Source organism: Neoarius graeffei, chromosome 18 (genome assembly GCF_027579695.1).
Source record: "Neoarius graeffei isolate fNeoGra1 chromosome 18, fNeoGra1.pri, whole genome shotgun sequence".
Taxonomy (NCBI): domain Eukaryota; kingdom Metazoa; phylum Chordata; class Actinopteri; order Siluriformes; family Ariidae; genus Neoarius; species Neoarius graeffei.
In genome coordinates, this window is record NC_083586.1 from 57,457,901 (window position 1) to 57,470,850 (window position 12,950).

The 12,950-nt window shown below is 45.3% G+C and overlaps 1 protein-coding gene across 2 annotated transcripts in view; it reads right to left on the reverse strand.

Moving 5' to 3' along the window:
• The window catches only part of mast1a (microtubule associated serine/threonine kinase 1a), a 190,622-nt gene that overhangs the window by 120,950 nt on the left and 56,722 nt on the right, over positions 1-12,950 (reverse strand). For both annotated transcript variants that reach the window (XM_060899071.1, XM_060899070.1), the window contains exon 2: positions 12,565-12,596. In XM_060899071.1, coding sequence (XP_060755054.1) covers positions 12,565-12,596 — 32 coding nt within the window. The remainder of the gene's footprint in view (positions 1-12,564; positions 12,597-12,950) is intronic.

A 12,950-nucleotide genomic window follows, 5' to 3' on the forward strand; every position in this document is an offset into this window, starting at 1 on the left:
TTTAATCTCTGGCTTTTTTCTTTATGCTGTTAATGAGCTGTCGGTGAAGACAATACGGAGATAAAATGATATGACCCTGAGCAAATGCACACTTCACAATCTTGCCCTCATTATACCTGGTATTATACTACGCTGGCTAGAAACTTTTTTTTTTTTTTAAGAAGCAAAATACAGCTCAGGAACATATGCGTGGCGATCTGGGAGAACCTGCTGGATTCCACCGAGTCTGAATTCAGCCAAACGTACTCTACACATGAAAGGTTTTCTCGGGACCATGCACGTGTATGGCTTTTTTCTAATCTACAAAAGTACTTACAGGTGTGTAAAAAAAAAAAAATCACCTAGGTTGAAATTATTTTTTTTTGACCTGGGTTAAAATTTTTAACCTAGGTAAAATTCTGGATTATCATATGCCGCTTTTCCACTACCAACGCGGCTGAGTCGGGCTGAGCCGTGCCGTGCTGAGTCGGGCTGAGTGGGGCTGTTGGAGTTGCATTTCGACTACAACCGCGCTGAACCGTGCTGGCTGGAAGTGGGTGGACACATTGGGTGGAGTTAGCGAAAGTGGGTGGACATCACGTGATGTCGTTAGGCGGCACAAACAGTGACATCAGTGACCTTTTAAGCGGTAGTCTCACAACCCGGATAGTAAACAATAAACATGGAGGACATGGAGTCGTTAGTGTTGCTGGTCTTGGTGCTGTGGCTTGTTGTCACCGACAACACCAACAGATACTGGCAAGAGCGTATAGATGAGGCGAGGCGCATAAGGCTTCAGAAATTCTCGTAATTCTTCTTCTTCCGGGTTTACGGTGTTTACAGATCCCAGCGTGCTCGCGGGGCGTGTGTGGGCATGTGAGGACACTCCTCCTCACCAATCAGTGCACAGGGGAGTGTCTCCTCATGCCCCTAGCCCCACTCGGCTCGGTTTGGCTCGCTTCAGCCCCACTCTAAAACCGTGCGAGTTTTGGGTGCTGAGTAGGGCTGAAGTGAGCTGAGTCGTGCTGTTCTGAAGTAGTCGAAACGCGAGCCGTGTTGGGCTGAAGTGAGCTGAAGCGAGCTGAAAAAGGGTAGTGGAAAAGGGCCATAAGATTCTTAAAAGGGATTTTCCATCACTTCTTTTGTCTCTCTTTCTTCCATCCACTTCCTCTCTCTCTACACCTATGGAGTATTTCCTCTTGTCTGTCTACCTACCTAATTAGCATTATTAAATTTACACTAGCACAAATTATTACTCTCCCTCAGGATATTTCTACTTTCCTCTTATTATTATTATTATTCTCCTAACATTTTTTTAGGGTGCTATTTCTCTATCAGTTTCAACCAATCATCAGCAAATTTCACATGAAGGATACTTCTGGGCTGAATTACATTGCTACGACTTTTGGTGCTGATCTGGATCACTGATCCTGAATGATCCATGAAGAATGGGATTTTTTTTTCAGTCACTTATAACTGTCAATTTTCATGACTTTTTTCAATCAGTTTTTTTTTTTTTTTTTAATTTTGTTCAGAGCGGCAGGGCGCGACATTTCCTTACTAAGCGTCATTCTCTATCTCTTACCGTTCTGGATCTATAGGGTACGGTGCCTAGACATCCCGGTTTGTAACAGCTAGCACAAAATCACTGTGACTTTTTCATACTTAACCAGGATTTGAATTCAGAACCTTCTCGGAACACCTTAACCGCTAGACCAGCGACGGCTGCAATGGAAGGAGTGATGTATATTTTGAATTTATTAACGAGTCCAGTCTTATTACATCAAGTAGTTTAAAATACAAAATCTTCCCAAATCCTAACCCTAGATATCGTAAGTCTCCCTAATACAAGGAGCAAATTATGAACTCGGTTAAAATTCTAACCTAGGTTGAAAAATTCCACCTGACCTACAATTCTGACCTGGAACATAGACGACCCCAACTTCTTCTCAATTTTGGCCGAATTTAACCCGAACCCTCACACAAATACGCATTTCCTTAGTTTTCATCCTGTAGAACACTGAATACTTTATATTAAACCACCTCGCTGCTGAATTCTCGATTCTGATTGATCCGAAGGTGTTGATTAATTTTCTCCAACAGTGGCTCTGACAGTAGACATGCAGCTGTAAATCACAGGTTGGTTGGTTGGTTGGTTGGTTGGTTGGTTGGTTAATTAATTAATTAATTAATTAATTAATTAATGTTCTGATATGTTATCGTTTCTATACATGAACTTCTTTAAACTTCATCATAAACTGATAAAAGGCATTGTGTGTTATTCTTGAATAAACTGAACAACTGCAATCATCGCCAAACTGCTTTTGTTGCAAAGTGTGCTGTTTTTGGAAAATAATCAACTTCCCAGTGAGAACAGTATCTCCACTTTGCAGCAGGTAACATCACACAGCCATGTCACTGATTATTTCTCTATAACCGCACTCCTCCAAGTGCAGAACTTTCACCATTTCCTTCACTGTTCTATCAGGAAACACAGACCTGTGGACGGACTGTAAGATAAAAATATTGGTCCCTCAGAAACTGAAATCTTTCATTTCTGATATATTTGAAGAGTCTTGTCTTGCTGCAGGACAAACCCACATTATTTTCTAACATTCTGGATTTATATACGTTCTGCAGATTGATTATAAAAAGAGAGCGAAAGTTTCCGTATTTCCATTTAAGAACCATGGGGGTGCTAACTTTTGCACTGGATGTGCACCATGAGGTAGCATCTTCCCCTAAATCTGATCGTATCACCTGTGAATGACGGAAAGTCCACTAAACCCTTAATGAGACACCGAGAGAGAGACACAGAGAGAGAGACACAGAGAGAGGGAGAGATAGAAAAAGGGCAAGAAAGAGTGGGGGAGAGAGAGAGACAGACAGAGAGAGAGGGCAAGAAAGAGTGAGGGCAAGAGAGTGGGGGAGGGAGAGAGAGAAGGCAAGAAAGAGTGAGGGCAAGAGGGAGAGAGAGCAAGAGAGTGGGGGAGGGAGAGAGAGAGGGCAAGAGAGAGGGCAAGAAAGAGTGAGGGCAAGAGGGAGAGAGAGCAAGAGAGTGGGGGAGGGAGAGAGAGAGGGCAAGAGAGAGAGGGCAAGAGGGAGAGAGAGGGCAAGAGAGTGGGGGAGGGAGAGAGAGAGGGCAAGAAAGAGGGAGAGAGAGAGGGCAAGAAAGAGGGAGAGAGAGGGCAAGAGAGTGGGGGAGGGAGAGAGAGGGCAAGAAAGAGGGAGAGAGAGGGCAAGAGAGTGGGGGAGAGAGAGGGCAAGAGAGAGAGAGCAAGAAAGAGGGAGAGAGAGGGCAAGAAAGAGGGAGAGAGAGAGGGAGAGAAGGCAAGGAAGAGAGCGAGAGGGCAAGAGGGAGAGAGAGCAAAAGAGCAGGGGAGGGGGAGAGAGAGAGAGAGGGCAAGAAAGAGAGAGGGCAAGAGAGCAGGGAAGGGAGAGAGAGATGGCAAGAAAGAGAGAGAGAGCAAGAGAGCAGGGGAGGAGAGAGAGAGCAAGAGAGTGGGGGAGGGAGAGAGAGGGAGAGAGGGCAAGAAAGAGAGAGGGGGCAAGAGGGAGAGGGCAAGAAAGAGAGAGGGCAAGAGAGAGAGAGAGAGTCAGAGACAGAGAGAGAGGGCAAGAGACAGAGAAAGGGAAAGAGAGCGAGTGGGGGAGAGAGAGACAGAGAGAGAGAGCGCGCGAGAGAGCAAGACAGTCTGTTCTTTGAACGTGGGTCAAGTAATGTTCTGTGCACCATATGTTCAGATGACAGCATCTCTCTCTCTCTCGTTCTCTCTCTCTGACTGTGTCTCTTTAATATGCCATCATAAAGAGGATCATAACACACTCTCTCTCTCTCACACACACACACACACACACACACACACACACACACACACACACACACACACACGACCATGTATACATACGATTTAATGCCGATCATACTCTCCCATCGTAAGCAAACCTTTACAGAGCATCAGTGCGTGCGTGCGTGCGTGCGAGCAAAAATGGAAAGTCACTGTGAGACAGCAAGGAGGTGTAAACAACAGCAACAGTGCTTCATCATCATCATCATCATCACCACATCCTCAACATTCCATAATCACAATCATTACAAGCATCAATCCTTCAACCATCATCCATCTTTACCTTTTGGTCCGGCGGAACATGTTGCTGGCACGCGTTCCCTCTCTCTCTCTCTCTCTCTCTCTCACTCACACACACACACACACAGAGAAGAGTGTCGTCAGGAAGCGACTGTGTGAAATCACGCGTCGTCACCGAGAGCAGCGGGCTAGCTGTGCCACACCATAACGCTGCCTTCTGCTTCTACACACACCCACCCACCCACCGAGAGAGAGTGTGTCCGTGTCAGGATACATCCGCACAGAGAGAGAGAGAGGAGACAAGAAGGAGAGATGAAAGAAAGAGGAGAGGAGAGAGAATGCAAAGAGGAGATGGATCTCAAGGGTAACAGTGCCAAGCCAGGAAGTGAAGAGAGAGAGAGGGGGGGGAGGGGGGAAGGATTATAGGAGGGATGTCAGCATGTGCGCATGTGTCTCCATGCGTACGAGTGTGTGTGTGTGTGTGTGTGTGTGTGTGTGTGTGACAAAAAGCCCATCAAAACACACAGCATGAAGTGGTGGAACTGGTACTGGAAATGTGAATGACTCCAGCGAGACATATATATTTATTTTATATATCAGAGAGAGAGAGAGAGCGAGAGCGAGAGTGGACTGATGTTGATGATCTCAATGACTGCTCTCTCTCTCTGTAACACAAAGCTTCCTGGGCGTGGCTCAAGCCTCAGATGATCAAATCCGATTGGTAGATTTGATGCTTAAGATAACTCAAACCTCTCTCTCTCTCTCTCTCTCTCTGTTTTTCCATGCCATATTGCTTATAAAGTGACATCATCTCTAGGACCTTCTATACTGAACCACACACACACACATAAATTGTTGAAAGGCAATCTGCAATCTGAATAATCAACATGTCTCTGAAATTAGTACCTTGCAAAAGTATTCATCCCCCTTGGTGTTTGTCCTGTTTTGTCGCATTACAAGCTGGAATTAAAATGGATTTTTGGAGGGTTAGCACCATTTGATTTACACAACATGCCGACCGCTTTAAAGGTGAAAATTCTTCTTTTATTCTGACACAAACAACAATTAGGATGAAAAAAACCAGAAATCTGGAGTGTGCATAGGTATTCACCCCCCAAAGTCAATACTTTGTCGAGCCACCTTTTGCTGCAATTACAGCCGCAAGTCTCTTGGGGTATGTCTCTATTAGCTTGGCACATCTAGCCAGTGGGATTTTTGCCCATTCCTCAAGGCAAAACTGCTCCAACTCCTTCAAGTTAGATGGGTTGTGTTGGTGTACAGCAATCTTCAAGTTATGCCACAGATTCTCCATTGGATCAAAAGTCTGGGCTTTGACTCGGCCATTCCAAGACATTTAGCTGTTTCCCTTTAAACCACTCCAGTGTAGCTTTAGCAGTATGTTTAGGGTCATTGTCTTGCTGGAACGTGAACCTTCGTCCCAGTCTCAAACCTCTGGCCGACTCAAACAGGTTTTCCTACAGAATTGCCCTGTATTTAGTGCCATCCATCTTTCCTTCAGTCCTGACCAGCTTTCCTGTCCCTGCAGATGAAAAATATCCCCACAGCATGATGCTGCCACCACCATGCTTCACTGTAGGAATGGTGCACTCAGGGCGTTGGGTTTGCGCCACACATAGCATTTCCCATGATGGCCAAAAAGATCAATTTTAGTCTCATCTGACCAGGGAATCTTCTTCCATGTGTTTGGGGAGTCTGCCACATGCTGTTGGGCAAACTCCAAACGTGTTTTCTTAAGCAATGACTTTTTTCTGGCCACTCTTCCATAAAGCCCCACTCTGTGGAGTGTACGGCTTAAAGTGGTCCTATGGACAGATACTCCCATCTCCGCTGTGGATCTTTGCAGCTCCTTCAGTGTTATCTTTGGTGTCTTTGTTGCATCTCTGATTAATGCCCTCCTTGCCTGGTCTGTGAGTTTTGGTGGGCGGGGCCTTCTCTTGTCAGGTTTGTAGTGGTGCCATATTCTTTCCATTTTGCTATAATGGATTTAATGGCGCTCCATGGGATAGTCAAAGTTTGGGATATTTTTTTTTTTTATAACCCAACCCTGATCTATACTTCTCCACAACTTTGTCTCTGACCTGTTTGGAGGCTCCTTGGTTTTCATGCTGCTTGCTTAGTCGTGTTACAGAATCAGGGTCCTTCCAGAACAGGTTGATTTATACAGACATCATGTGACAGATCATGTGACACTTTGATTGCACACAGATGGCTCTTAATCAACTAATTATGTGACTTATGAAGTGAATCGGTTGGACCAGCTCTTATTTAGGGGTTTCATACGAAAGGGGGTGAATACTTATGCACACTCCAGATTTCTGTTTTTTTCATCTTCATTATTGTTTGTGTCACAATAAAACAACAGTTTGTGTAAATCAAATGGTGCTAACCCTCCAAAAATTCATTTTAATTCCAGCTTGTAATGCGACAAAACAGGACAAACACCAAGGGGGATGAATACTTTTGCAACACTGACCCATATATTAATGTCCCGGGCACTTCGACATGAATCAACATAAAAACTCAACTTTCTCATCACTATCTCACAGACAGGAAAAAAAATATCAACACAACGAGTAGGGAATAAAACACCTGAGAACGTGACGTTATCGGAAAATAAGCAACAGTGTGATGGTGTGAAAAAGCAGAGTTTATTTTTCCTAAAACAGCATGTTTTATTCTTCTCACACCACAGCAGTTCACCAAGTATTACAATTATTATTTAATAAAGGAGGACACGTCAGTATTTTATGCGTTTATAGCTACGTTTAGTGTTCTGTAAACAATTTAGCTCCTGTTATCAGGTACATTTATAGCAGCTATTAACAGTCATTCCTTCATTTCTTTATTAAATAGTTTTTTAAAATGTTTATTATTGGTCTTATACTGTCTGGTCTGTGAATGGGCGGTTACTATAGAAACGCTAACGTGTTCGTCAGCAGAACTGTCAGAGCTGAAATAAAACACTTATTAATCTATGTTTATAAAATGAAATAAAACACATTAATCTGGATTTATTAATATGGATTTAACAATCTGGATTTAATTATTTAAATAGAGTAATCCGGCTTTAACAATCTGGATTTAATAATTTGAATTTAATTATGTAAATTTAGTAATGTGGATTTAACAAGCTGGATTTAATAATTTGGATTTAATCATGTAAAATTAGTAATGTAGATTTGCTAATCTGGATTTAGTAAACTTGATTTAATAACCTGGAGTTAGTAACCTGTATTTAATAATCTCAGACAGTAAACTAGATTTAATAATGTAAATTTGCTAAACTGGATGCAAGTAAACTTGATTTAATAATCTCAGTTTAGTAATCTGGATGCAATAATCTGGATTTCATAATCTCAGTTTAGTAATCTGAATTTAATAATATAGATTTGCTAATCTAGATTTCTGCAAACTTGATTTAGTAATCTGTATTTGGTAATCTGGATTTAATTATATGTATTCAGTAATCTGGATTTAATAATCTCAGTTTAGTAATCTGGATTTAATAATGTAGAGTTACTAATCTGGATATAAGTAAACTTTATTTAATAACCTGGATTTAATAATCTCAGTTTAGTCATCTGGTTGCAATAATCTGGATTTACTAATCTCAGTTTAGTAATATGGATGAAATAATCTGGATTTAATAATCTGGATTTAGTGATCTGGTATTAATAATGTAGATTTGGTAAATTTGATTTAATAACCTGGATTTGGTAATCTCAATTTAGTAATCTGGATTTAATCATCTGGATTTAACAATCTCAGTTTAGTAATCTGGATCTAATAACCTAAATTTAATAATCTGGATTTAACATACCATTGTTTCAAAAACAAGGTATGAATTCATTTCCATTCTCAAAGATTGTGTCTGTATTCAGACAAAACTGTATTACCTTCAAAATATTAAACGTATTTGGTATTTTGACAGATGAACATGATGGTCTGCATAAAGATGGCAGATTTACAGCTTGAGTAAATATCTCAGTTTTTAATATAATCTCTAGTCATCTAGTGACCTGATCTTAAATGAACTCTGATCATGCTGTATGACTGAGCGCACTCGTTCATGAAGCTTTATAACACGTGTTAATAACCGAGCCGTCAAAGCCTCCATCTTGTCTTTACACATCACTGCTTTAACACTCACACCACAATTACAATCCCCGCTTCATTCTGAACAGCTTTATTCACTGCATACTGATCAGTAATCATGAGACAGATGTGTGGTGTTTACATGCATGACATCTGTGCACTTTCATGAAGCGATGCTTTTAGCAGGTACCTGAACAGTGGCAGTAATGGAACAAAACACAACACCTGCTAAAAATTAACACACACACCACCACCACCTCCATTGGGATTCACTGAGTGAGATGAGTGTGTGGAAATGTTTATTTCAGCTTGAGGTAATAAAGTTGAGCTCAGCACACGCAGTGAAAAAAACAACCAGGAAGCATGTATATACACAGTTATGAAAGACACACAAGAGGAGTCGTGTGTGAGTGTGAGAGAGAGAAACAGAATGAGAACAGTGTTCAGCACCATGGAGAGTGCCCCGGTGAGACCCCACACTGGCGCTCAGTTTACTGTTCCTCCCTCCTCAACTCATCATCACGTCCTTCCGAAACTGGGTCAGGTCACGTGTGTACCAGCAGCAGCGTGTCATGTGTGTGTTGCGTATTGTTCTGCTTCCAAGATGACATCACTTACATATTAATATAAAATCAATGATTACGTATTAAGGTTTATTAAAGCTACAGTCAGTGATTTGGCTGGAGGTGAGATAAAGCTAGTGAATAGAAAGTCAAAATCCAAACAAATGCAGCCTCTTTCCTCACTGTTCTCTCCAAAGCCACGCCCCCAAACCACATGACTGAGAGAAAAGCCAAACACACCTCCTTGTCCTGAATGGCTGGATATTAGTGGACAGATTGTGGTGTTGTGTTTTTGTGTAAAGTGTTCTGACTTACAAATCCCTGACCATATCTTTAACGTATCCATTAATATAATATTTTTATCTGTGATACAATATGATTTAATGTCGAATTAAAAAACAAGCTAGGTTTCAGAAGTAGGACGGCATGTGTTCGTTATACTTCCTAGGACTGACAGAGCACAGAGGCCATGCCTCTGGACTGATAAATGGAGAAGCTTCACCTCCTTCACTGAGACAGAGACACAGAGGCCACTCCTCCTTCACTGAGACAGAGACACAGAGGCCACTCCTCCTTCACTGAGACAGAGACACAGAGGCCACTCCTCCTTCACTGAGAGACACAGAGGCCACTCCTCCTTCACTGAGACTGAGAGACACAGAGGCCATGCCTCCTTCACTTGGACTGAGAGACAACGAGGCCACACCTGCTTCACTGAGACTGAGAGACACCGAGGCCACGCCTCCTTCACAGAGACTGAGAAACACAGAGGCCACACCTCCTTCACTGAGAGACACAGAGGCCATGCCTCCTTCAGAGACTGAGAAACACAGAGGCCACGCCTCCTTCACTGAGAGACACAGAGGCCACACCTGCTTCACTGAGACTGAGAGACACCGAGGCCACGCCTCCTTCACGGAGACTGAAAGACACCGAGGCCACGCCTCCTTCACCGAGACAGAGACACAGAGGCCACACCTCCTTCACTGAGACTGAGAAACACAGAGGCCACACCTCCTTCACCGAGACAGAGACACAGAAGCCACTCCTCCTTCACTTGGACTGAGAGACACAGAGGCCACAGCTCCTTCACTGAGACTGAGAGACACAGAGGCCACACCTCCTTCACTGAGACTGAGAAACACAGAGGCCACGCCTCCTTCACCGAGACAGAGACACAGAGGCCACTTCTCCTTCACTTGGACTGAGAGACACCGAGGCCATGCCTCCCTCACTGAGACTGAGAGACACAGAGGCCACACCTCCTTCACTGAGACTGAGAGACACTGAGGCCATGCCTCCCTCACTGAGACTGAGAAACACAGAGGCCATGCCTCGTTCACCGAGACAGAGACACAGAGGCCACTCCTCCTTCACTGAGACTGAGAAACACAGAGGCCACACCTCCTTCACCGAGACAGAGACACAGAGGCCACACCTCCTTTACTGAGAGACACAGAGGCCACACCTCCCTCAATGAGGCTGAGAAACACAGAGGCCACGCCTCGTTCACCGAGACAGAGACACAGAGGCCACGCCTCGTTCACCGAGACAGAGACACAGAGGCCACTCCTCCTTCACCGAGACAGAGACACAGAGGCCACTCCTCCTTCACCGAGACTGAGAAACACAGAGGCCACACCTCCTTCACCGAGACAGAGACACAGAGGCCACACCTCCTTCACTGAGACAGAGACACAGAGGCCACACCTCCTTCACCGAGACAGAGACACAGAGGCCGCTCCTCCTTCACCGAGACAGAGACACAGAGGCCGCTCCTCCTTCACCGAGACAGAGACACAGAGGCCGCTCCTCCTTCACTGAGAGACACAGAGGCCACTACTCCTTCACTGAGACTGAGAGACACAGAGGCCACGCCTCCTTCACTTGGACTGAGAGACAACGAGGCCACGCCTGCTTCACTGAGACTGAGAGACACCGAGGCCACGCCTCCTTCACAGAGACTGAGAAACACAGAGGCCACGCCTCCTTCACTGAGACAGAGACACAGAGGCCACTCCTCCTTCACTGAGACAGAGACACAGAGGCCACTCCTCCTTCACTGAGACAGAGACACAGAGGCCACTCCTCCTTCACTGAGACAGAGACACAGAGGCCACTCCTCCTTCACTGAGACAGAGACACAGAGGCCACTCCTCCTTCACTGAGACAGAGACACAGAGGCCACTCCTCCTTCACTGAGACAGAGACACAGAGGCCACTCCTCCTTCACTGAGACAGAGACACAGAGGCCACTCCTCCTTCACTGAGACAGAGACACAGAGGCCACTCCTCCTTCACTGAGACAGAGACACAGAGGCCACTCCTCCTTCACTGAGACAGAGACACAGAGGCCACTCCTCCTTCACTGAGACAGAGACACAGAGGCCACTCCTCCTTCACTGAGACAGAGACACAGAGGCCACTCCTCCTTCACTGAGACAGAGACACAGAGGCCACTCCTCCTTCACTGAGACAGAGACACAGAGGCCACGCCTCCTTCACTGAGAGACACAGAGGCCATGCCTGCTTCACCGAGACAGAGACACAGAAGCCACAGCTCCTTCACTTGGACTGAGAGAGACAGAGGCCACAGCTCCTTCACTGAGACTGACAGACACAGAGGCCACACCTCCTTCACTGAGACTGAGAGACACCGAGGCCACACCTCCCTCAATGAGGCTGAGAAACACAGAGGCCACGCCTCATTCACCGAGACAGAGACACAGAGGCCACGCCTCATTCACTGAGACTGAGAAACAGAGGCCACACCTCCTTTACTGAGAGACACAGAGGCCACACCTCCTTCACTGAGACAGAGACACAGAGGCCACTCCTCCTTCACCGAGACAGAGACAGAGGCCACTCCTTCACTGAGAGACACAGAGGCCACGCCTCCTTCACTCGGACTGACAGACACAGAGGCCACGCCTTTTTCACTCGGACTGACAGACACAGAGGCCACGCCTTTTTCACTCGGACTGAGACACACTGAGGCCACACCTGCTTCACTGAGACTGAGAGACACTGAGGCCACACCTCCTTCACCGACACAGAGGCCATGCTTCCTTCACTGAGACAGAGACACAGAGGCCACTCCTCCTTCACTGAGACTGAGAAACACAGAGGCCACTCCTCCTTCACTGAGACTGAGAAACAGAGGCCACACCTCCTTCACTGAGACTGAGAAACAGAGGCCACACCTCCTTCACAGAGACAGAGACACAGAGGCCACACCTCCTTCACAGAGACAGAGACACAGAGGCCACACCTCCTACACTGAGACCGAGAGACACAGAGGCCACACCTTCACTTGGACTGACAGACACAGAGGCCACTTCATCATTCACTGAGACACACAGAGGCCACGCCCCCTTCACTGAAACAGAGAGACAACAAGGCCACACCTCCTTCACTCCTTGGCATTAACACATGAAATGATCAAATTTAACTTTAATGGATTGTTAAAATGAAGTGCGTGTTATTGAGCTGGAACAAAAATGGGCTTAACCCCAAGTCAAATGAGCTAAATTAGCAAATGAGGCTTTTGGCAGGTGTGTGTGCTCTCGGAAAATAAAAATAGGTGCATTATGTCCTGCTCTAAACATATACAATTGATTAATAGTTCCAGTTTTCAGGAAGTAGGAAATGTAAAGAACCTTTTCTTTTATAGGCGCTTGGAGAGGAACAAACCAGAGAAAATCACTCCCCCCCCCCCCCCCCCCCCCCAAGATCATGCAGGCAGGAAATATCCTGAACACATATAAGCTAATCTACAGATTACAGTATGCCAACAGGATATAGTGGTGGTACGTTACCCGCTGCTCTTCCGTGGCAATGGCAGATCCTTCTGCAAGAGAACAGGAAGAAAGACAGAGAAACCAGAGGAAGTGAGATTAAAATGGATCATTCAAAAACTGTTCAATAACAGGCCGCTTATAAACCTGAAGTGCTCGGTGTAATGTAAGAGGGATATTCATTAGGACAGAGATGTTGGACACCACTTAGGGGAGGGCAATCCCCAAAACATTAGACCAAATGTCACACCGGATAGAGAGGCAGAAAGAGATAAATAAACGTGTGTGCTTTTAAAAAGCCCGTGCTAATGCCCCCTGCTGGTGTAGCAAGGACTAGCGCTGGATGGACGATGACCTCACCTGCCGGGGTTCGCTTTGATGACATTGCGCGTGACATGAGTTTTCCT